General features: G+C 41.2%; 3 protein-coding genes across 15 annotated transcripts in view; 1 reads left to right on the forward strand and 2 right to left on the reverse strand.

The window, feature by feature from the left end:
• PHTF2 (putative homeodomain transcription factor 2) overlaps positions 1 to 6328 on the reverse strand; it is a 160691-nt gene extending 154363 nt beyond the window's left edge. For 4 of the 11 annotated variants that reach the window (XM_054559596.2, XM_054559597.2, XM_054559593.1 and 1 more), the window contains exon 1: positions 6123 to 6276. The gene's annotated coding sequence lies outside the window, so the exon portion shown is untranslated. Of the gene's footprint in view, positions 1 to 6010 lie in introns of all 11 variants that reach the window. The other 7 variants (XM_063726103.1, XM_063726102.1, XM_054559598.1 and 4 more) reach the window with 5 other exon arrangements.
• A 67-nt stretch (positions 6329 to 6395) lies between these two features.
• TMEM60 (transmembrane protein 60) lies at positions 6396 to 11400 on the forward strand. Of its 2 annotated transcripts, none has more exons than XM_009243094.3 (2): positions 6396 to 6840; positions 10705 to 11400. In XM_009243094.3, the coding sequence occupies exon 2, from the start codon at positions 10755 to 10757 to the stop codon at positions 11154 to 11156; it is 402 nt and encodes a 133-aa protein (XP_009241369.1). In that variant the 5' UTR covers positions 6396 to 6840; positions 10705 to 10754; the 3' UTR covers positions 11157 to 11400. The 2 variants fall into 2 exon arrangements, with proteins under 2 accessions (XP_009241369.1, XP_054415577.1); XM_054559602.2 differs by lacking the exon at positions 6396 to 6840 and adding an exon at positions 6847 to 7157.
• Positions 11401 to 21996: 10596 nt separating this feature from the next.
• Positions 21997 to 25164, reverse strand: part of RSBN1L (round spermatid basic protein 1 like) — a 97177-nt gene continuing 94009 nt past the window's right edge. Inside the window, exon 9 of one of the 2 annotated variants that reach the window (XM_054559589.2) lies at positions 21997 to 24429. In XM_054559589.2, coding sequence (XP_054415564.1) covers positions 24244 to 24429 — 186 coding nt within the window. In that variant the 3' untranslated portion in view covers positions 21997 to 24243. Of the gene's footprint in view, positions 25129 to 25164 lie in introns of both variants that reach the window. The other variant, XM_054559590.2, reaches the window with a different exon arrangement.

Here is a 25164-nt window from a genome sequence, read left to right on the forward strand (position 1 = left end):
AACTGAGTAAGTCTTTATCTATTAAGAAATTGAATTTGCAGTTAAAATCCTCCCCACAAAGAAAAACCAGACCCTACCAAGCCTACATTAGTCACTTAGTATTGTCTGAAGTTTAAGATACACAGAAGGATCAAATATTTATTAATTATCATGTGCAGACACTAAGGATATAATTTTGATATCAGTATGTTGGTATTTCAGCAAAATTATTCTGAAGGAAGCTGTGGGAAGAACTGATTCGTATAAGGCTAAATTAAAAGGAAATAAATGACAATAATTTGGTGACAATAATGAGGGTTTGAACTAAGTGCCAATGGTTGTTTTGTTTTTTCTTAATTGTGGGTGTTGGGACGAGGCATGATTGAAAGATAGATGTTAGTAGATAGAGGACCAGATGAAGTCACTGAATGGCAATTAAAGATATGGAGAGGAACAGAGTAAGGACACCACATGACTCCTGGCTTGAACACTAAAAGAACCCTCATTAAGGCTGGGCATGGTGGCTCACGCCTGTAATCCCAGCAGTTTGGAGGCCAAGGTGGGTGGATCACCTGAGGTCAGGAGTTCAAGACCAGCCTGGCCAACAAGGTGAAACCCCATCTCTACTAAAAATATAAAAATTAGCCGGGCATGGTGACGGGCACCTGTAATCCCAGCTACTCGCAAGGCTGAGGCAGGAGAATTGCTTAAACCTGGGAGAAGGAGGTTGCAGTGAGCCAAGATCACACCATTGCACTCCAGCCTGGGCAACAAGAGCAAAACTCTGTATCAAACAAACAAATAAACAAACAAACCAACCCTCATTAAGACAGAGACTACAAGAGAAAATAGATTTAGGAACAAGAAGATAGGTTTATTTTTCAACAAATGATACATTCATACATTCAGCACCCAAAAGACACACAACAGACAATGGGATATATGGAATGAACACACAAGAAATCTGTGTAGATAAATCAGCTTGCTCTATCCTCCAGGATTACTTACAATTAAAGCATTCCCACAACTATACAATTAATAGCTTTTCCTTGTCAAAGAATTTTAGAAATAAGTAAGAAAGTAGTTAAGAGATTTGAGAAAACAAGTTCCTCTCCCTATACACTTAATTCACAGCACTGAAATCCTACTTCATTTATTTTTTTCATTGTCATTTCCAATAGCAAAACCTTATTTATGCATTCCATCTGGTTTAATGAGTTTGATGTACTGTCTTCAGAAAAAAGTTGATAATGTGAAGCTCTCTTCCTATATTTTCCCTTCTTTTGTGTGGGTAAAATGATTATTCAACTCTGCCGGTTGAATCCTATTGCCTCCTTTTAAGGTTTTATTTGCTTGTTTGCCATTTTCTGGCTTCTCTTATTCTATCTGGGAATTGTTATTTTAAAACCTACACACACACACACACACACGCCTGCCTGTTCAACTTAGTCAAATAACTGCAACAACCACTTTTTGAGCTAGTCTTAGAAACCAAGAATATGTCAAGTGCTTTACATACATTATCTCATTTAATTCTTAAAATCTCACAAAGTAGGTAACTCCATTTAATGAATAAATAAAACTGAACCTTAAAAATATTACATAATGAGTCCAATGTCACACAACCAGTGATGGCAGTATCAGGACTTGAACCTAGGTCTATAAAGCACCAAAACTTGTGCCACCTAATTTTCATAAATTTTTTGGTATCTGTAACAAATCCTATACAAAAGGTCTTACAAAAGTACTTTCATTCATGCAACAAATATTGAGTACCTACATGTCTTTAAAATTTCTGTAGATATACTTTTAACAGCCCCTTTCTTGTACTGTTTTTGCAACTGGAAAGCTGCATACTATGCACTTTTCCCTTTACTTCCTCTCATTAAATGTCAAATTTAATCATGTTATGATTATTATCAGGTAGTGGTTCAGCCACAGCTATTTCCTGCCCCAGTTCCTGTTCAGTACCCAGAATAAAATCCAGCATATTTTCATTCCTAGTGCTCTAAAACTACCTGTTCTAGGAAGCAATCAGTTGTTCTCATCTGAAAACTCACTTCTATATTTTGTGTCACATTAGCAATTTTCATGAGAATACCAAAGTGGACTAAAAATGCATTTTTCCTAAATGTCACTTAATATTTTCCACTTAGTCATATGATTCTGGTCATCAAGTGATGTTTCAGATTTGTAAATTTAATGTATTTATGGTTCGGTATTAATCTGAGAAGAAGATAGAAGCATGAGACTTTCTCAGATTTTCAAGGGCAGTCCCAATTTAAAATACACTGGCCAGGCGTGGTGGCTCATATCTGTAATCCCAGGACTTTGGTAGGCCAAGGTGGGAAAATCACTTGAGGTCTCTAGCCTGGCCGACATAGCAAGACCCTGTATGTACAAAAAAATAAAAATTAAAACATTAGCTGGACACAGCGGTGCATGCCTGCAGGTCTAGCTACTCAGGAGGCTAAGGCAACAGGATTGCCTGAGCCTGGGAGTTGAAGGTTACAGTAATCGCACTACTGTACTCCAACCTGGAAGACAGAATGAGACCCTGTCTCAAAATAAAAAAATTCTGTCCCACTATCATGTATCAAGTAGGGATTAAGAAAAGACAGTCAAAATATATGCAAAGGGGAGTTCACAATAATGACTCCATGTGGCTACAGACTAGGTAAAGGGGTTAAGGGATGGCAACCGTCACTTTGGAATTCTTCTTTGAGTCTTAATTTGAACTGGGAAAATAAGTATTGGAAGGTAAATATTAAATAAACATGGAATAATGGACAAACTGCTGAGGTTTTCCTATAATTTTAGTATCTAAATATGCAATTTCCAATTATCAAAATTGGGTAGTACTCACTTTGCCCAACCACATTTACATACCATTATCATTTAAAGCTGGCCTTCACACATACATTTTATACAAAGCTACAATTACTTACCATTCCCTCAACAATCCATATTTCTGTTCTGAGACTCTGCCTCCTCCTGTTCTGCATGGAATGCCCTCTTTCTCCACCTACAAACATCACCTTCAGACCTTTAAGGCTTCAGTGGTAGCTCCCCTGAAACCCAACTAGTTCTCTCTTAAAATTATTTATTGTTTCTTTTGTATTCACTGCTTTCCATGTGCCCATACTTTATATATTTTATTTAAGGCTTAATATCTTCTTTGAAGTATTGCCCTTTCCATTAAACAGATAAGGAAACTGATGCTAAAAGAGGTTTGGTATTATGTTCAAAGTCACAAAGCCCGATAGGAATTCAAAACCAGACTGTCTATACTTTAACTGAATTCTTGTCTCAAGAATAATTGGGACCACAAGCATTTTGGATTTTGGATTTTGTAATATTTGCATATAGATAAAGAGATATCTTAGAGATGGGACCCAAGTCTAAACACAAAATTCATTTCTGTTTCATTTACACCTTATACAAATAGCCCGAAGGTAATTTAATATAACATTTTAAAATAATTCTGTGCATGAAGCTAAGTTTTGACTGTTTTTTTGTTTTGTTTTGTTTTTGTTTTTGAGACGGTGTCTTGCTCTGTCACCCAGGCCGAGTGCAGTGGCGCGATCTCAGCTCACTGCATCCTCCACCTCCTGGGTTCAAGCGATTCTCCTGTCTCAGCCTCCCGAGTAGCTGGGACTACAGGTGCACACCACCACGCCCGGCTAATTTTTTCTGTATTTTTAGTAGAGACGGGGTTTCATCATATTGGTCAGGCTGGTCTTGAACTCCTGACCTCATGTGATCCACCCGCCTTGGCCTCCCAAAGTGCTGGGATTACGGGCATGAGCCACCGCGCCCAGCTTGACTGTAACCTGTCACATGAAGTCAAGTGTCTTGTGGCATCATCTTGGCACTCAAAAGGTTCCAGATTTTAGAGCATTTCAGATTTTCAGTTTACAGATGCTCAATCTGTATATATTGTATTATCGTCATTTGTTCAAATATCTATCTCTCCCATCAAATGAATGCTCCTCAAACACAGAGAAGGTGACTCCATCCCTTTATCTTCAGCAAAATCCAATAGTGTCTATTATACAATGATCTCAAAGTGTTATTGTGTACAATAGTGGATTCAATTTACGGTTTTGCAGCATTATTTTCCACTGAGTAGTCTCCTACTATAAAGTCTCCAAGAAGCCAATTTTATTGTGGTAATAAAGTATAATGGCTTGGAATATAGGCTTTGGAATCAGACTGCTTAGGTGTGAATCTCACCTCTACTGACTCATTAGTGAAGAAATCTTGAACAAATTAGTTAAACTAAGTCTTGGTTTGCTCATCTATAAAATGACAGTAATCAGTACCCATCTCACAGGACTAAAATGATTAAATAATATACAAGTAGTCCAACTATTTTCGAGTTTCATTTTATCCACATGACACCCTAAATTCTCTTCAGTTTAGTGAAGGTTTTTTTCATTACATATTCCTTGCAATTTTGCATTAAATGGACCAGCCAAAAAAAGTTCATGGTTTAAAAATTGGGCGGGCCACCTTCTTCATTTTTAGGGCCAACTGTCCAGTGCCAGTTTGGGCTCAAAAAAAGTTTACTCTTGGAGGCTTGACTATGCAAGAGTGCTCCCATTGTATACTATACTTGTTTACTCACCACATTTTCATGCTCCACCAGAAAGTGGTCAAAATTGGAACATGAAAACTCTCCACCTCACTAACACCTAACTTAAAACTATCAGATGCATTCAGACAGCCAGTCTGTGTGGGAGGCAGGCTATTTCTGGAGCAAAAATATTTCCTGGAACCACTGTTTCTGGCCCCAGACATGGCTCATTCTCCGCAGACCTCCAGATTCCTCTCCTCTACGTTATGGAGGTGGAGCCACTACAACCGATAACGCATATCCATTTCCTTCTCTTAAAATTTGCAGTCCATACACCACATCCAAGTTAGGATTTCAAATTGTTATACTGTTTTGTGGCTCTTTAGGCTAAAGTGCGCAGTTTCTAGACTCAGAATTCCCCTTCCAATATTAAAAATATGGTGAAAAAAGCCCAGTTTGAAAGAAAATAAACTTTACAAAAATACCTGAAAACAAGATCAAATACTAAGTCTCTTGCCAAAGTCTTGGAGGAAAAAAAAATGAAAGAAACGTTTAAAAATGGCAAAAGCTAACCAAAAACCGTAAGATTAAAGTATCACACCTAAAAAGTAGTCTCAAAGCAAGCAGGATATACTATTAACAAAGAAAGCAACCGAAAACTACAAAATATTTAATATTCACCATGAATTTCAAAATTACTTGGCATGTAAAGTACACACTGAGATTAATAAATTGTTCCAGATTCTGCACTGCCCAGGTTAGTATAAGGCAGTTCCTTGTTTTTGCCATGCTAAAAATAAAAAGGGTGACAGATTAGTGACAGAATAATCCCTAAGTTACACAAGGAGGTGCTGAGTTAGAAAGCCATGACTCGAAGGACAATACCAGAATGCTGGCTGTCAACACTGGGCAGATAAAAATAAGAAAAGCTGAAGCATGCTGATGGAGCACGGTATTGTTTCCAGACGAGAACTATCCCTTAAGGCCCATGCCTAGCATCTCCGCCGTGTTGGGATCAGAAAACTAGACTGCCGCCTGCTCAGAGGGGGCAGGGCAGCGACCCTCCTTCCACCTCCTCCAGCGCGCGAGCCGCCGCCCCCTCCCGAGCCCGCTCCTACGGCCGCTAGCTGACGTCTCCCCGCCAGCCGGGCTAGCCACCCGAGACCCCTGAACGCCCTTCCAGGACCCGACGACCCCTCAGCACAGCGCCAAGAGAAGGAAGCAAAGGACAGGGGCCTGGGAGCGGGGCCCGAGGGGCGGGTGGCGTGCTGGGCTTCGGCCCGTCACCATCAAGGCTTGAGGACCGCGCGAGCTCGGGAGGAAGGCGGCTGAGCCTCCGCCACAGGCCGACTGATGAGAGGGGGTCGCGGCTGACCCCGGCCATCAGGTACGGGAGACTGCCGGGAAAGTCGCCGGCGACGGAGGGCGACGCGTTGGCCCCGGAGCCCCCACCTCCATCCCGACGACCGCTCTCCTCCCTCGTCCCGATCCATCCTCGAAATTCTGTCAGAACTCGACGACCTCCACACTGCCCACCCGAGCGCGGAGGTGATGCCGCTCTTACCGTAGGAGCAGGCGCCGCGCCGCTAGGAGGCGGCTGAGGTGCGCGCGGGAGACTCCGAAGCTAGCGCCGCCGCCGACAGAGCCCAAGGAGCCACAACGAGGCCGCCGGCGGGCGCGCTGCCTCCAAAGCGTTGCCCCACCCCCTCTCCCGCAGGATTTTGCGCCCGAGCCTGCAGTCACTGCGCGCGGGCAGGGAGGGTGGGAGGAGGGGCGGGGCGTCCCGAGAGGGCGGAGCTGAGCGCCGGCTGCTCTGATTAACATCTGTGGGCCCAATGGGAGCACGGAAACTCCAGGCTGATCTTTGACTGACTTCCCTACTAACCCGTGACAGTAGAGAGGCGGGACCAATGGGTCTTTTTATTGCCGCCTTTCTGTCGAACCCTAAAGTAAGGAAAGGTCGGTTGGTTTGCACTGGCGGACAAATGGTCCAATTACCGCGGAAAAGGGACCTCTGAATCCAGATTGGCGTCCTCTCTACCTATAGGGTAGGCTCAGGGGCGGTGAGAACCAGCCCCGGATGTGGGCGCGGCACTGAGGTAGAACTGAGAGATCCTCTACCGCAGTCGGTTGAGGAGGCGGAACTGAAGTTTTTTCTTAATTATCATGTGACGGGTTTTGGATTTAATGGGGGGAAAAGGGCGGAAAAGGACAAGGATCCAAACTGGCGAGTCTCCTAATCTTCGCGTCCCTCTCCGCTCTCCGGCCGGCGGCGTTGCCAGGTGAGTCTGGGGCTCTGCCCTAGCCCGCACCGTACGCCGGCGCTGGTCTCCTGATGCTTCGGTGTGCTGTGCGGCCGACCCTCAACCCATCACACAGCCAGCCCCAAACGCGCACACGCCTGCTTGGCTCCAGGGCTTCTGTGCGAATCCAGCAGGAACCGTGTTAAACTCCAGCATGTACTGGGCCCACAGCCCATGAAAGGGGAGCGTCCGGGTGGGGCGCCGCGAGCCGACTGTCGGTGTTTGCAGAAGGGCAAGTATAGTTTAGGAGCGTCCTGAAGTTCCAGGGGCAAGTAGGCCTCCAGATGAGCTAAGTGGTAAGCAGAACGCTGTTCCTTTGGCCAAGGCTGTTGCTGCACGGGCTTTTCAAAAGCGACTCATTATGAAGAAGAATAAATATGTGGGCTCATGAAGCAAAATTATATTTGGGATGAGGCAGGTTCACTTGGTAGACTACTGGCAGTGGCGAGAGAAGGGAAATGGGGGCTGATACCCAGCCGCGGGCTATGTGGGTGGGGCTCTATATATGTCCATACAGGGGTAACTCCGAAGGTTTTAAAAATGAGTAAGGAATCATTAACGAATATTTAACTGTCTTCCTAGTGCCAGAAATAACCACCTTAAATGGGAAACATTTTAGTTGAGCACATTTTTGGAATACGCACCTCCCCCTCTCTTGTGGAGAGAATAGTAGGAAACATAACGACTGCTCAAATTGATGAAGACGTAAATGTAAAACTGGGATCGTATGTCATCGTTGTAGCTCAGCATACAGGCGTACAATCCTTCAATCGTCATTTAAGTATCAGCAGTGCTTCCCCATTGAGGGTATTTCCGTGCGAGAACATAACAGAATTTTGTTGCATCCCACAAATCTTGGGCTTGCAATAAATTATAAATCTTGTAGGCACAATAAGATTGTTACTTGCATCCTTTCACCTCCAGCCAAAGCACCTGTGGTAAGTGCAGCCAAATGTAAGAAAAAAATGAAGCTTGTCTTATCCGATGGCAGATGGAACAGTTAGGTTTAAGCAAGTATATAATCATAAACCGTTTTTCAGAGGTTCACAAAAATGGCCTGATAGATTGGAGGTGGGGATTGTGCAATTTACGGGATGAAATCCATCCATGGTTATTAGTCAACACACGCCCCTCCAACCCTGCTTCCAAATTCAGTCCCACATCCCACTATATGGCAGCCTCTGGCCGGGAAAGGAAACTAACACAGAAAAATGCCTCCTTAGGAGCAAAATTACTGCAGTATGAAGCCTCTGCCAATTAAGTAAACAAGTTTAAGTGCCACTAGATGGGTATAAGGGAAAAGAGGTGAGTTACGAGACTCATACTTAACTGTTGAAATAGAACAGATGTGTCCTCTTGCACTGTGATAGCCACCCACTATTTAAAGTAGTAGAGATGTTGCACAGTACATCAAAGTTAGTTCTAAAATATAATTGAGCACGCTAATCTAGGGTATTTGGCTCAATTAGCCAGTTCCTTCACCTTTTCCCTATTGTCTTCCTGCATCTTTCCTCCTAACACGCATGCTTTTGTTCCTATCCCTAGCACCTTCTGATCTTTTTCTCTTTCCCTCAAGTATCCTCTCTCATCTTCACTGCATTCCCCATTGGCTTATTTCTCTGTTTATAGTCATAAATTCTTCCTTTCCTGAAAATTTCTTCTTTCAGTTTCATATACCCTATCTTTCATTTTCTCTTCTCCAAATGCCTCAAAGGAATAAAATGTTCTCAATTGTTTCCATTTCTTGGTCTTCTGTTAACTCCTTACCCAACTGCATGCAGTCTGGCTTCTGATTTCCCATTCTACTTATCCTTTTTCCAAGCGGTCATAAAGGTTGGTGTAAAAAACTTAAGTAGAGGAACATATCATAAACCTATATGTGAAGATTAAATATAATAAATGCTATCCCAAGCTAAGTTTTATGCATTCATAATCAAAATTCTAGGTTTTTAAGAATCAGCTTAGCAAATTTAGCATTGAAAAACTGTAAGGGCGAAATAGAAAATATTCTAGAAAAGAGGCCAGCGTGGTGGCTCAAACCTGTAATCCCAACACTTTGGGAAGCTGAGGTGGGTGGATCACTTGAGGTCAGGAGTTCGAGATCAGCCTGGCCAACATGGTGAAACCCCATGTCTACTAAAAATACAAAAATTAGCTGGGCATGGTGGTGCACACTTGTAATCCCAGCTACTTGGGAAACTGAAGTGGGAGGATCACTTGAACCCGAGAGGCAGAGGCTGCAGTGACCTGAGATTGTGCCACTGCACTCCAGCCTGAGTGACAGAGTGAGACTCCGTCTCAAAAAAAAAAAAAAAAAAAAAATTCTAGAAAAGAGAACGAGTAGATACTAGGCCTTCCAGATATTAATACATTCCTAGAGCAACACTAAGTCATATAGTATTAGTGCAAAAGAGAAACATATAGATCAATGAGGCAGAATAGTGATATAAGAAATAGCCTCCAAAATTTAGCATCTAATAATCACAAAACATCAAAAGTTTATTAGGTGGTCCTGATTATTGAATGGATAACAAGTAGTTTAAAAATATATATATATACACACCACCAATCAGTGAGAATATTGTTAAAAGGAAAAAAACTATTATACCAAGAAAGATATTTGTTAAGAATTTTTATGAGAAAATAAGTGAGAATTTAAGAATATAAGTTTCAAATTATATGAAAATCCAGTGTTATCAGTGCCTTTTATATTATATAGCCCAACAACCTCTTTACAATCTTTTTTTTAGACAGTGGTCTCACTCCCATCGCCCAGGTTGGAGTGCAGTGTGCAACACGGCTCACTGCAGCCTCAACTTCCCGGGTTCAGGTGACTCTGCCACTTCAGCCTCGCGAGTAGCAGGGAATACAGGCACGTGCTACTGCACCTAAATTTTTTGTATTTTTAGTAGAGACGGGGTTCCGCCATGTTGCCCAGACTAGTCTTGAACTCCTGGGCTCAAGAGATGCACCTGCCTTGGAGTCCCAAAGTGTTGGGACTGTGGGTGTGAGCCACTGCACCCAGCCACTAAAATATTAATTCTACTTTATATTCTTATGATTTTTATTAACCATTCCCTCCTTTTATTGATGGATTAATTGATTGAGACAGCATCTCACTCTGTTGCCCAGGCTGGAGTATAGTGGCATGATCTCACGAGTCACTCACTGTGGCCTCGACCTCCTGGACTCAAGCAGTCCTCCCACTTTAGCCTCTCAGTAGCTGCGACTACAAGGTGCATACCACCAAGCCTTGCCAATTTTTTTATTTTTTGTAGAGACAGGGTTTCACTCTGTTGCCCTGGCTGGTCTGGAGCTCTTGGGCTCAAATTATATGCCCGCCTTCTTCTCCCCAAATACTGGGATTACTGGCGTGAGCCACGCACCCTTCCCATTCCCTTCTTTTAAAACTCTCTCTCTTCTCAGCTTGATATGCACCTCACTTTTTCACTACTTGGAATGCTTTTTTCTTTGTACCCCTTGAAATTGAATGAAAAATTACAGATTTGCAAATGTATAGGAAGATTAAGAACATCTTTGAGGTGCAGGAATAAAGTTGTAAGTGCCTGAACTCGAGTGATAGCACTGAAAAGGAATCACCTGACATTTTGAATAGAGCTTATACAGTAGATATACTAAAAATTGTATTTTGTCATGGGCTGTAAGGAATGGTGGATATAATGTCAATGATCACTAAGTTTTAGAGGATTTGAAAGGAAGAATAGTAGAATGTTTTCAAAATTAGGAAGTCAGTTGGGAAAGAACCAGTTTTGTTCACTAGGAATGGAAGTGATACTTTTTTTCTGGTATCAAAACAATCTTGACTTTTTCTCCTTCTCTTAGGGTATATTTCCTTTTTTTCGATCCTGCAACAGCCTCTTTAAACTGTTTAAATGAGAATGTCCTTGGCTCAGAGAGTACTACTCACCTGGCTTTTCACATTACTCTTCTTGATCATGTTGGTGTTGAAACTGGATGAGAAAGCACCTTGGAACTGGTTCCTCATATTTATTCCAGTCTGGATATTTGATACTATCCTTCTTGTCATGCTGATTGTGAAAATGGCTGGGCGGTGTAAGTCTGGCTTTGACCCTCGACATGGATCACACAATATTAAAAAAAAAGCCTGGTACCTCATTGCAATGTTACTTAAATTAGCCTTCTGCCTCGCGCTCTGTGCTAAACTGGAACAGTTTACTACCATGAATCTATCCTATGTCTTCATTCCTTTATGGGCCTTGCTGGCTGGGGCTTTAACAGAACTCGGATATAACGTCTTTTTTGTGAGAGACTGACTTCTAAGTACATCATCTCCTTTCTATTGCTGTTCAACAAGTTACCTTTAAAGTGTTCTGAATCTTTCAAGCTTCAAGAATACCAGAGAACTGAGGGAAAATACCAAATGTAGTTTTATACTACTTCCATAAAACAGGATTGGTGAATCACGGACTTCTAGTCAACCTACAGCTTAATTATTCAGTATTTGACTTATTGAGATCCTTATTATCTCTATGTAAATAAAGTTTGTTTTGGACCTCATTTTTCTACATGACTCTTGAATAATCTGTTGTATGTGGTCAATATCTAAAGTAACTAAATATAAAACCTTTAACCTACATGTTTGGGCCAGGGGAGGTGGCTCACGCCTGTAATCCCAGCACTTTGGGAGGCTGAGGCAGGTGGATCACTTGAGGTCAGGAGTTCAGGACCAGCCTGGCCAACACGGTGAAACCCTGTCTCTACTAAAAGTACAAAAATTAGCCAGGCATGGTGGCGGGCGCCTGTAATCCCAGCTGCTTGAGAGGCTGAGACAGGAGAATCACTTGAACCCAGGAGGTGGAGGTTGCAGTGAGCCGAAATCACACCACTGCACTCTAGCCTGGGCAATAGGGCTAGACTGCGTCTCAAAAACAAAACAAAACCTACATGTTTGAATAGAAGTTTAATATACCATGGCTGTATTATGACCAAAGTAAATGGCCATTTGTGTTTCTAAATTATGAAGGAAAAAAAAACCTGAAACAGGGATGCCACTTCGTATTTACATTTAGAAAGAATCTGAGTTTGACAGATTTTTATCTAGCTAAATTCACTATTACCTCTACCTTCTGGTTGGGACAAATAATTCAGAGGTGGCATGTTGAAACACAGCAGAAAAGCCAGGCACAGTGACTCACGCCTGTAATCCCAGCACTTTGGGAGGCCAAGGCGGGCAGATCACAAGGTCAGGAGATCAGGACCATCCTGGCCAACATGGTGAAACCCCATCTCTACTAAAAATACAAAAATTAGCTGGGTATGGTGGCGGGCACCTGTAGTCCCAGCTACTCAGGAGGCTGAGGCAGAAGAATTGCTTGAACCCCGGAGCCGGAGGTTGCAATGAGCTGAGATCACACCACTGCACTCCAGCCTGGTGAAAGAGTGAGACTCCATCTCAAAAAAAAAGAAAAAAAAAAAACAACAAACAGCAGAAGCTTGCCACTACCTAAAGTTAGGGAGACCCTATAATCCTGATTCTGTCAGGAAAGGCCCAGTTTATATACCTATTGTCCTGGGGTCTCAAGGAATTAGTGCCCCCTCACAATTAGAAGTGTCTTGAATTGAGAAAGCATATTATCACCCTCCCAAGGTACTAATCAATTCCAGTGAAGCAGAGGTGACAGTACTTATAAAAATTCCAAAGAGGTTGAAGTGTCATAACCGTGAAACACGATGATTGTTCTTACCCTACACAACCCTCACTTTTAGCTTTAAGAGAAATCTAAAGTGATTTTTTTTTCTGTTTTAAAAAGATCAAAAAAGTGATTTCTGGCTACTGATACAGAAGGTGTAGTTCTCCGTTGTAATGACAGATAACATAAGTTTCACAACACAACAGATTAATACAGCTTAACTCATTAGGCATTTGAAACTAGAGAGCTAGGCTAAATAAATAAAAACTAATCAACTGCAAATGTTTTCATCTTATAATTGGCAATAATTAGTATTTTCAGTATGTAAAAATAGGATTGAGAATAGTTAGTACTGGGAACGGAATGTTCCAGGCTTGATCAGATACCTCTAACTCAATTGAGAGATCCATACTTTGGTTTATGGGATCTATCGTTAAATAAATTCAAAGTAGAAGAAAGCTTACATCTCTCTAAAAAACCAGCCAAGAGGATTGTGGAGTACAGCGAAAAGGAAAAGAAGGGATGACACCACAGCAAACAATCAGCTAGGCCAGGAGTCAGCAAAATTTCTCTGTAAAGGGCTGCTCAGTAAATAGGCTTTTAGGTGATGTGGTTTCTTTTGCAACTACTGAACTCAGTCCTTACGGCAGAGAAAGCAGCCACAGACCATAGCTATATCCCAATAAAACCTTATTTATGGACATGAAATTTAAATTTCAAATGATTTTCACATCACAAAATATTTTTACTTTTGTTTCAACCATTTAATGGCATAAAAACCATTCTTGCCTCACACACCATAGAAAAACTGGTGGTGGGTTAGATATGGCCTACAGGAGGTAATTTGCTGACCCCTGTGCTAGGCAATAAAAGCATAATGGAATTCTGTATGAGATGTTAAGAGGAAAGGTAGAACAGGTCTCTTGCTCCCCCAAACAGCTCTACAAGGAAGGAAGAGAGAAATTAAGTAAGAATTGTATGTAAACTGCAACACAATAACCGACCTGTTTACACATGAGGGTCAATGAATTTTAACAGCATCTGAAGGATTCCCAGAAAGTAGAACTGCCGCACTAAATAAACACTTGAAGCAGCACAATAAATTATCACAGATATGTGCCTCAATACACACATCGGTGTGTTACATTAAAACATTACGTAATGAAAGACATTAAAGATAGAAATCATGCTTACAGGTAGAAAAATCAAAACAAATGGACTAATATGTAAACAATCAGTATTGTACAAAAATACCTTCCTAGGTTTTAGTTATAGGATTCTTCCTTTGTATTACAGAGATATTTACCAATGACTTTTTTAAGATTAAATACACAATGCCTCATCAAAGAAACTTAAACATCAGAGGTTCTTACCAAAGCCAATTTTTTCTAGGTTAGCATGGATGTAACTTACTCTGGTTTGGGCAAAAGATTTGTCATCAACAATCTGAGTAAAAGCAACCTGTGCACAAAATAACTTTTTATAAGACTTGAAACTATGAAAAGGGGCCGAGTGCAGTGGCTCACACTTGTGGCCCCAGCTACATGGAAGGCTGAGGTGGGAGGATCGCTTGAACCCAGGAATTCAAGATTACAGTAAGCTATGATCATGCCACTGCACTCCAGCATGGGTTACAAAGTGAGACTCTTGTCTCAAAAAAAAAAAAAGACGGCTGAGTGCGGTGGCCCACACCCACACCTGTAATCCCAGCACTTTGGGAGGACAAGGCGGGTGGATCATCTGAGATCAGGAGTTCGTGACTAGCCTGGCCAACAAGGTAAAACCCTGTCTCTACTAAAAATACAAAAAATTAGCCAGGTGTGGCAGCAGGCACCTGTAGTACCAGCTCGGAGGCTGAGGCAGGAGAATCACTTGAACCTGGGAAGCAGCAGCAGTTGCAGTGAGCCGAGATCGCACCATGGCACTCCAGCCTGGACAACAAGAGTGAAACTCCCTCTCAAAAAATAAATAATTTAAAAAAACATTCAAATGAACCAAAACTGGGACCAGATATGGTAGCCTCAACCAAACATGTGAAACATGAACACAAATCTACGAACAAAGAGCCTTCAAGCACCAAGAAAAATACTTGTACAAAGCTTCAAGAAGTAGAGATCTATCCTTGGGTTCAAGCTTACTGCAATTTCAAAAGTTATTAACCTGCGGGACGTGGTGGCTCACGCCTGTAATCCCAGCACTTTGGGAGGCCGAGGCAGGTGGATCACGAGGGTCAGGAGTTGGAGACCAGCCTGGCCAACATGGTGAAACCTCGTCTCTACTAAAAACACAAAAATTAGCTGGGTGTGGTGGCCGGCACCTGTAATTCCAGCTACTCAGGAGGCTGAGGCAGGAGAATTGCTTGAACCCAGGAGGTGGAGGTTGCAGTGAGCAGAGATCACGCCACTGTACTCCAGCCTGGGTAACAGAGCAAGAGTCTGTCTCAGAAAAAGAAAAAAAGTTTTTAACCTTATAAATTTGGTCATCTGGTTTCCAATTTGCTTTTTCACAGTGCAGCAATAAGAGGGAACTATTGACTAATGAATAGAAGTGATAGCCAAAGGAGAGGAAACCATAGAATCATCTTCATACAAGGGCAGGCATATCACTATGTACCTGAGTCATCAGGAAAACCAATTAATTTCTCTTTATTGAGAGGAAAATTATCAGAGTCCTTTTGGTGTTATATAAACAAGCCACAAACTACCAAAGGAGTTTTCCTTAATGTTGATTGGTCATGTTTGCACAGTAAATATCACTGTCAGCACAAAGTATTATTGGTGTCCTTATACTTAGTGGCATAAATATTAAAAGATGTGAGGGTTGGGTTTGGTGGCTCTCACTTATAGTCCCAGCACTCTGGGAGGCCAAGGTGGGAGAATCACTTCAGACCAGGAGTTCCAGACCAACCTGAGCAACATGGTGTAACTTGAGGTCAGGAGTTTGAAACCAGCCTGGCCAACATGGTGAAACCCTGTCTCTACTAAAAATACAAAAATTAGCCGGTGTCATGGCGCACACCCGTAATCCAGCCACTCAGGAGGCTGAGGCAGGAGACTCACTTGAATCCAGGAGGTGGTAGGGTTGCAGTAAACTGAGATCATGCCACTGCACTCCAGCCTGGGTGACAGAGTAAGACTCTGTCTCAAAAAAGAAAAAAGAAAAAAAAAAAGAAGTTACACAATTTTAGAACAGGGTGGAAAAGGATAGGACATCTCTTCATTGTAATGATGGAGAAACTAAAGCCCAGATAAATAATTTTAGCCCATGGTCACAGATAAGTGGAGGAGTGGGACTCCAAATGCTATTTCCACAAATATGTCTCCTGTTAAAGGAAAAAATAAAAAACATCAATGGAAGATACCAGTTATCAAACCCTGAAGATACCACTGGGTTACAAGCTTTTCTGAGGGACCTGCCTTACACTTCATGTTTCTCATTTTGCATTGCCCTGTATTCAAGTCAGCCAGTCATACTGTATTACACCATAAGGCAATTGTCATCTGTCTGTCCTTTTGCCTGTCTACCACTATTATCTATACATGACCGTCACAAATTTGTAATTCAAGTATATCAAAAGCAGGCAGTCTGTGTGATAAGACATGATTTTGAAATGCCAGCTTGGGAAAAACAGTGAACTAGGAAGATTGTTTTTGATGTTCACCTGCCTTCACCATACCTTGCCTTGACCCCCTCATGAAACTCCTCCTCACAGATGCCTATCCTTGCCCCAAATTAGAAGAATACAAAGAAGAGATAATTAGTGAGGAAGGTGTGAAATGACTGGAGTGACCCAGCACAGAACTCAATTTTAACTATTCTTTTGACTATTTTAATTCCAGAAGCAGAAGCTAACATGTAAAGTAGGTAGAGTAAGCCAGGCAATGTGCTAAGTAAACATTTGGCATGTTCTGTCACTTAACTTTCACCACAAATTAACAGAACACATAAGTAATTTTCTCAAAGTTACACAAGTGTGGTTTTGGTGAGTTTTTTGTTTTTGTTTGAGACAGGGTCTGGCTTTCACTCAGGCTGGAGTGCAGTGGCTTGATCATAGCTCACTGCAGCCTCGAGCTCCTGGGCTCAAGCCATCTCCCACCTCAGCCTCCTGAGTAGCTAGGACTACAGGTGTGTGCCACAATGACTGGCTGTTTGTATTATTATTATTATTATTATTATTATTATTATTATTATTATTTAGAGATGGGAGTCTCGCTATGTGGCCCACGTTGGTCTCAAACTTCTGGGCTCAAGTGATCCTCCCACCTGGGCCTCCCAATGTGCTGGGATTACAGGTGTGAGCCACCATGCCCAGCCTTATTCCCTTTTAATGAACTTCAGCTATATTGCTACAAATGCCCACAGTCAAATATCGTGGCTGGGAGCAGTGATTCATGCCTGTAATCCCAGCACTTTGGGAGGCTAAGGTGGGAGGAATTCTTGAGCCCAGGAGTTCAAGACTGGTCTGGGCAACATGGTGAAACACCATCTCTACAAAAAAATTTAAAAATCAGCGGGGCGTGGTGGTGCACACCTGTAGTCTCAGCTACTCGAGAGACTTAAGGAGTGGGAGGGTCACAAGAGCCCAGGGAAGTCAAGGTTGCAGTGAGCCTGGGCAACAAAGTGGAACCCTGTTCCTAAATAATAAAGTGGCTTTACAGATTTTACAGAAGGACTAACTGTATGAAAATGTGCAACCTTTATGTCCTTCTTCCATTCCTGCAGTGGAATGGATATAGACTGAAAAAAACTAGGGCAGGTTGTCATCTTCAGTATTTTCAATTTTTGAATTTTTTTAACATGAGTAGGGAAAACCACAAAAGCTTAAACAGAATACCTGTCTGATAACCAGACTTTATCTACCAATTAAGACTTAAAAATGTGAAATTCTGCCTCAGACTCTGAGATATCAAGGTGCTTCTTATGTAGCCAGGCATGGTGGCTCACGCCTGTCATCCCAGCACTTTGGGAGGCTGAGGCAGGAGGAATGCTTGAGCCCAGGAGTTCAAGATCAGTCTGGGCAACATGGTGAAACACCATCTCTACAAAACATATAAAAATTAGCTGAGCATGGTGGCATGCACCTGTAGTTCCAGCTACTCAGGAGGCTGAGCTGGGCAGATCACTTGAGCCTGGGAAGTTGAGGCTGCAGTGAGCTGAGATCGTGCCACTGCACTCCTGCCTGAGGCTCTGTCTCAAAAAGATAAATAAAGTGACTCAAGCCAAAGAGGGAGAACCTGTCTCAAAAATTTAAAAAAAAAGTGCTTCTTATATTTGCCATTTTAATCATTTTAGGAATAGTTAAAATTTATCTTTAACCAAAAGATAAATTGGTTAGACTGCAGTACAAAACAAGAAACTTGGTTTCTTTATAGTGTCTTCTCATCTAACTTGTCTCCATTTTTCTTTCTGTTGCAATCCTAGAATTATATTTGAAGTCAGACTGACTTTAAATTATACAAACCTACAGAGGTGGGAGGATCACTTGAAGCCAGGAGTTAAATTTCAGCCTGGGCAACATAGCAAGACCCTGTTTCTACAAAATAAAAATTTAAATTTAGCCAAGCATGGTGGTGGGTGCCTGTAGTCCTAACTACTCAAGAGGATGAGGCAGGAGAATCACCTAAGCCCAAGAGTTTGAGGCTGTACTGAGCCATGATTGTGCCACTGCACTCCAGCCTGAGTGACAGAGCAAGACTGTCTTTAAAAAGAAAGGAAACCTACCTGATTTTCCCCCATGCCTAGTGTACAATATGTTCCTTCAAGTATTTATTGAACACCAAGTATACAACATATTAGGTGTTGGGGATACAAAGTGATAAAATTCCTAACTTCTAGCTCATAGTTTAGCTACAGTCCAACATGTACTTAATATGTATATTTAATGCTCTGAGCAGAGGGCAGCAGACAGATTTGGGTCTATACCAACTACTGGGTGAGGGAACAGTTGGAGATGTGCCTATGAAACCCTGTACTGTAAAGCCTATAAAACCCTGTACTGTAAAGCAGGGGTCCCCAACCCCCTGGGCCATAGACTGGTCCCAGCCCGTGGCCTGTTAGGAACCAGGCAACACAGCAGGAGGTGAGTGGGGTGCAAGTGGGCATTACCACCTGAGCTCCACCTCCTGTCAGATCAGTGGCATCATTAGATTCTCATAGGAGCGCAAACCCTATTGTGAACTGCACATGCAGTTCAGATCTAGGTTGCATGCTCCTGAAAATCTAATGCCTGATGATCTGAGGTGGAACAGTTTCATCCTGAAACCATCCCCCACCCAACCCCTGTCTGTGGAAAAATTGTCTTCCACAAAACCGGTCCCTGGTGCCATAAAAGTTGGGGACCACTGCTGTAAAGGCAGTACAGGAGATGATGTCTGAGTTTTGAAAAGAGAAATAAGATTTCACTATGTTGTATTCCAGATATTTATTTCCCCAGCAAAGACAAAGAATTTTAAAAGTTCACAAAGGAAATGGCAATGACTGCCATCTGGTAAAGTGGAAAATTGGTCACATCAAACAGAAGAAATTGTGTTACATGAAGCTGGAAAAGGAGGGCCAATAATAAAGGCTCTTCAGTGCTATGCTAAGCATTTGACCTTTATTCTTTAGCAAAGGAGAAGCTAAGGAATACTTCTACAAAGAAAAGTAATAATTCTATATTTTAGAAAGGTTAATCTGTTGGTAACACAAAGAATGGAATGGAATAAAGAGGGAAAGGGCACAGGACTAGAACACTTTAGGGTATTTTGAATCCAGGTGAGATGAACATCTACTGTAACTGTGATGTGACAAGAGCAATAGATGAATTTTAAGTACTTCTGGGATTGACTCAATCTCATAACAAATTGGACACAGGAACCAGGCACGGTGGCTTACGCCTGTAATCTTGACACTTGGGGAGGCTGAGGCGGGCAGATCACTTGAGGTCAGGAGTTTGAAACCAGCCTGGCCAATATGGCAAAACCCCATGTCTACTGAAAATACAAAAATTAGCTGGGTGTGGTGGTGCATACCTGTAATGTCAGCTACTCAGGAGGCTGAGGCACAAGAATCGCTTTAACCCAGGAGGCAGGGGTTGCAGTGAGCCAAGATCATGTCACTGCACTCTAGCCTGGGCAACAGAGACTCCGTCTCAAAAAACAAAACACAACAAAAGGACACAGGAAAACAGAAAAATCAAATTAAATCAAATTACTATAAGGTGATTATGAAGGAAAACAGTGATGACAATAACCAAATTGGGAGGAAAGAAACAGCTAATGCTTGAGGGCAAGGCAAAAAAGAATTTAGATTTGACCATATGGATCATTAGAACTAAAGTGAAAAACCAGGCTGACTGAAGTTGTGGAATCATGAAGGTAGCTCAGGGACAGACTGTAGAGGCCTAAAGGAAAGACTATGGAGACTGCCTTAAATAGTGGCAGACAGGCAAAAGAATCCTTCCAAAGAAACTGAAAAACAAGATGAAAAGAACAGGTCATAAAGAGTTTTAGGAGTAAAATGATAGTGCTGCAAGGGTCAAACAGAAATACTAAGAAGTGCAGCCACTGGATTTGGCAGTCAAAAGGTAACCTTTGAGAAAACCATTTCAGCATACATGTGAGGATTTAAATGAAACTGTAGTGAAATGAGGAATAAATGGAAGATGAGGAAGTGAAGGCAGACAGAAATTTCCAAGAACTTAGGAAGAAAGACGGAACAAGAGCATTAACAAATGCCAGACTTAAGATAAAGGTATTTTTAAAAACAACAGATTTGAGATGTTTCAGGTAAAAATCTGGCTTAGTTGACAAATAAAATTTCAAGAAAAAACTTTGGGTTGGCGGGGCAGAAGGATCAAACTGTCCAAGTAAGTTTATCAACACTGTATTACACAACATTTGTGACTATAATATTGTTTGTTTGAGACTGAGTCTTGCTCTGTCACCCAGGCTGGAGTGCAATGGCACAATCTCAGCTCACTGCAACCTCCGCCTCCCGGGTTCGAGTGATTCTCCTGCCTCAGCCTCTCGAGTAGCTGTGACTACAGGTGCGTGTCACCACGCCCGTCTAATTTTTATGTTTTTAGTAGAGATGGGGCTTTGCCATGTTGGCCAGGTTGTGCGACTATAATATTAATTTGCCTCTGAGTCTGCACACTTAGAGTCTTTTTTTTTTTTTTTTTGAGACAGAGTCTCTGTCACCCAGGCTGGAGTGCAGTGGCGCAATATCTGCTCATTGCAAGCTCTGCCTCCCGGGTTCAGGCCGTTCTCCCGCCTCAGTCTCCCGAGTAGCTGGGACTACAGGCACCCGCCACCACACCTGGCTAATTTTTTGTATTTTTTAGTAGAGACGGGGTTTCACCATGTTAGCCAGGATGGTCGCGATCTCCTGACCTCGTGATCCGCCCACCTCGGCCTCCCAAAATGCTGGGATTACAGGTGTGAGCCACCGCACCCGGCCAAGTAGTCTTAAGTAGTACAACAGCAATGAACTTTATAGAAAAGTATAGATTTAACATTCTAACAACACAGATGCATAAGTTCTGAATTTCAAAATGTACAGAAGGATCCAGAGTTCTGACATGTTCACAGTGCAGTTCTTAGTAGGCAGATCATAGTAATAAAACATACAAGTTATAAATTTTAATTTCTAGTTAACATAAATTCTACTCGCCCAGCCCATATTTTGTTCTCAGCTCATTCATACTCCCTGATTGGGTCTGAAGTCCAAGAAGAGCTGGAAGGGAAGATAACCTGAAATGCAGGATGTTTTCCCCTCCTTTCCCTGCTCTCTGAGCAGAGATGTGACTGCTATACAACACCCATAAAGCTACAAGGAAAAGACACCTTTGTTTTTAGGCTGTGTGTGCTTGATGTTCTAAAAAGCAATCATTTCCATCTGTAGTATGTACTGGGTTACAGAAAGAAAAGAAAAGCCAGGACAGAAGACAAAAGGACTTACAAGCTCTCCTGAGTTGTCCTCTTAATTATCGTATCTGAAGTGTACTGTCAGTGCCAAACCTCAAACATAACTCTTTCATAAAACAGGCAATGCAGTCTAAAACCAGTAAAATTTTGTTTACATATAAATGTAGTTACATCAAGTAAGAGAAAGAGTGAGATCTATTCTACCACACCTAAAACCCATCACATTTTAGCAGCCTAAAAGTATTTTGAAAAGAATGGCACTTTTGTCTTCCCTTCCTGGGACAGAAATCATTATGTCTAGTGGGACAAGAGAGGTATTTATCATACCATTCCCAGCACCCATACCTAGTTTAGTGACCTTGTTTAAGATAATCCTCAATATCTGTCTCTGTTGGCGTAAGTCAACTTTTGATAATTAGTTTTAAGAGTAAAAAAAAAATTCAAATTGGAGTCAATTCAAGATTTTACGGTTTCTACTGAAGACAGAAAAGAACTTTTAAAGTTGACAAGATTAAAATGTCAATTTTAAGAAAATAATTACAAAAGTAAAAAGACTGTGGTTATCAATTTTAGTATTTATTGAAAGATGAAGACAAGGAAAATATCTCTCAAACTCCAAAAACAAATGTTGCACCTTTGCTAAATGTAAAATGAATTTTGAGATATTTGTTTTACATGACAATGAACCTGTCCAAAAAATAATGCAAATTTACCCAAACGGTGCTAATTTATTATTTACAAAAATGCTCTTATCTGCCATAAGTATTTGGGAAAAAACTGTTTTACACTCAGGAACACTAATGAAATACCTTAACGACAACTTAAAAAATAAAATCTTCCCTACCCTCAATGACCACCACTCGAGAAAAGTTACAGAATGCATTAAAAATGAATATATGTGGAAACAAACATAATTATTTCCCACAAACATACACACACAAAAACAGGCACATGCACACACACAAATACAGTGCTGTGCAAAATCAACTTAATGTTTATTTAAGGTCAACAGCCTTGGTGACAAGGAAGATAATGAATATGGCTTCAGTAAAGTTTGCAAGTAAATATCACAAATGTTAATTCTTTTGCTAGCTAACCAGCTATCCTGAGTATGGAATATGTATTATTTAGATAGCTAAAAGGTTATAAACAAAATGGAGGGGTAGGGAGGGAGAAGCACTATAGCAGATTCCACTGAGGTACCTTAGTTTTTATGTAAAGGTCTTTACACCCATTTAATAATTTACATAACAATTCTTTATTCTATATAGTATATGACCATATAGAAACGATGTCTTATGTATTTTATTGTTCTGGTCCAAGAAACTGAAAATAAAAGCAAAAAGCTTGTATTCAGATAAAGAACTGGAATGTACTAACTATAAAACCATTAATATAATGCAATATTAAAATAGAAAATTTTTGCATGTAACAAAGGTAGTCAACAAGTTCTCAGATTGTATCTGAAGAGGATTCGAAAATTATAACCCATAAGACAAGGAACGTAAGCATTACTGAAGGCAATAACAAGGCTGTACCTGCAAATCTTGAGCCCACTGATTTATACTTTACCTTCAGAGATGTATGCTTTTTTTTTTTTTTTGAGACTGTCGCAGAGGCTGGAGGGCAGTGGCACGATCTCGGCTCACTGCAACCTTCAACTCCCTGGTTCAAGCAATTCCCCTGCCTCAGCCTCCCGAGTAGCTGGGATTACAGGCGCACGCCACCACACCCAGCTAATTTTTTTGTATTTTTAGTAGAGACGGGGTTTCACCATGTTGGCCAGACTGGTCTCAAACTTCTGACCTCGTGATCTGCCCGCCTCGGCCTCCCTAAGTGCTGGGATTACAGGCGTGAGCCACTGCACCCGGCCAATGTATGCATTCTTAAAACAATTAAATTTTCATATTATAGATAAGTCTGACTATAGGTTATATAGGAAACTATACCTAAAAGCAACCACTATGGTTGTTTTTAGATATGCCTTCAAGTTAAAAAGTTTAAGGCTCATATTTTGGAGGGATACCCTAAAGATATCTTCTCACAGTATGACCTCAGTGCATCTACATATATGCTACTGGAAAATTGGAAATAAAACATAACTCTTGCTAAATAGATCATTCTTCAACTTTAAAGAGAAACAAAACCATTTTAACTACATCCCTTCTTATTTCTCAATACTGGTTAAGAACTTTTGTCACTCGAAAAGGTAGGTGCAAATCCATTAATTTAGCTTAAAACAGAAGATTATATAGGTGGGGAGCACGGTAAGACAATGACATATAAAACAAAACCCTTACTATCTTGATTTATACCTTCCCTATCCCATGAAACTTCCTATGTTGCAAACACTGATTTCCTACAAACCATGAAGATTTCCTATGATATTTGCCTATCCTTTTATTAAACTAGGGGCCAAAACTGACATCATTGCTGCAATTAACTTTTACTTGTTCTGGTGAAATGCTTCTTCCTAAATGGCTTCGCCCTAACCAGAAATATAAGCAGTTTTGATGGTTACCATAAGTTGAGCCAGAAATGGAAATACCAACAGTAACCCAAAAGGCAGCACAAAGAACCCCAATTGAAAGTCATCAACCAAATTATGTGCCCAGAATAATACCAAAAACAAACAAAATAGATTTGCAATGAGCAGAGTTTCTTACAGCAACACATACATCAAAGACTTCTGTCTGACTTTTAATTACAATAGTGGAAGCAGTGTCAAATAGTGAGTCTATCATTAAAGAGGTCTGTTTTACTCATCTTTAGTTAGGCACTGTCAATCTGTCTCCTACCTCAATTTAATTTCTAGAACTTCTTTTGAAAAGGAAGTACTCCAAGTTGTTTGCCTTGCTAGGGTAGGGAGGAGATCCTGAGAGAGATGAGGTACCACAAAGTATCTTGTTAGTTATATCTCTATATGGCAGTTGAGTCATTGTCATTGCCCTTATTTTACAGTTTTTTATTTGCCGTATTTTTCTCCCAGTCTGCAAGAAAAATGTAAAAGGATTTTAATTGCTCACAATTAAGCTTTCTGTAACTAAAGATTTTATACTTAGCTATTACTTAGTAAAGGTACTTACTAGTAAGAAAATTCTCTAAACTTCTTATCATCCCATACACAATAAAAAAAATCTATGGTAGGCTATGTAATCTGGCCACGTAACTTTATTAGTTAGAAGCCTTTGTTATCATTAACATACCTTGTTTCTCCCAACTTTCTAAAACTGTTTCTATTACCTAAACTGCTTTCTTAATAGTTTAATATAAAACTTTTTTCAATGTATTCTGGAGAGAAGGGCTAAGGAATTTCACATATTGATCTTATTCAGCAATTTAAGAAAATTATGCAAAATATGATATATATACACATTCACACACACAGATGCACACTTTCTTAACTGAGTCTTGGTTGTTAAAAATACCTGCACAGGCTGGGCGCTGTGGCTTCACACCTGCAATCCCAGCACTTTGGGAGGCCAAGGTAGGCGGATCACGAGGTCAAGAGAGCAAGACCATCCTGGCCAACATGATGAAACCCCATCTCTACTAAAAATACAAAAATTAGCTGGGTGTTGTGGTGCGCACCTGTAGTCTCAGCTCCTCAGGAGGCTGAGGCAGGAGAATCACTTGAACCCGAGAGGCAGAGGTTGCAGTGAGCCAAGATCACGCCACTGAACTCCAGCCTGGTGACAGAATGAAACTCCATATCAAAAAAGAAA

This window comes from Pongo abelii, chromosome 6 (assembly GCF_028885655.2).
Source record: "Pongo abelii isolate AG06213 chromosome 6, NHGRI_mPonAbe1-v2.0_pri, whole genome shotgun sequence".
NCBI lineage: Eukaryota > Metazoa > Chordata > Mammalia > Primates > Hominidae > Pongo > Pongo abelii.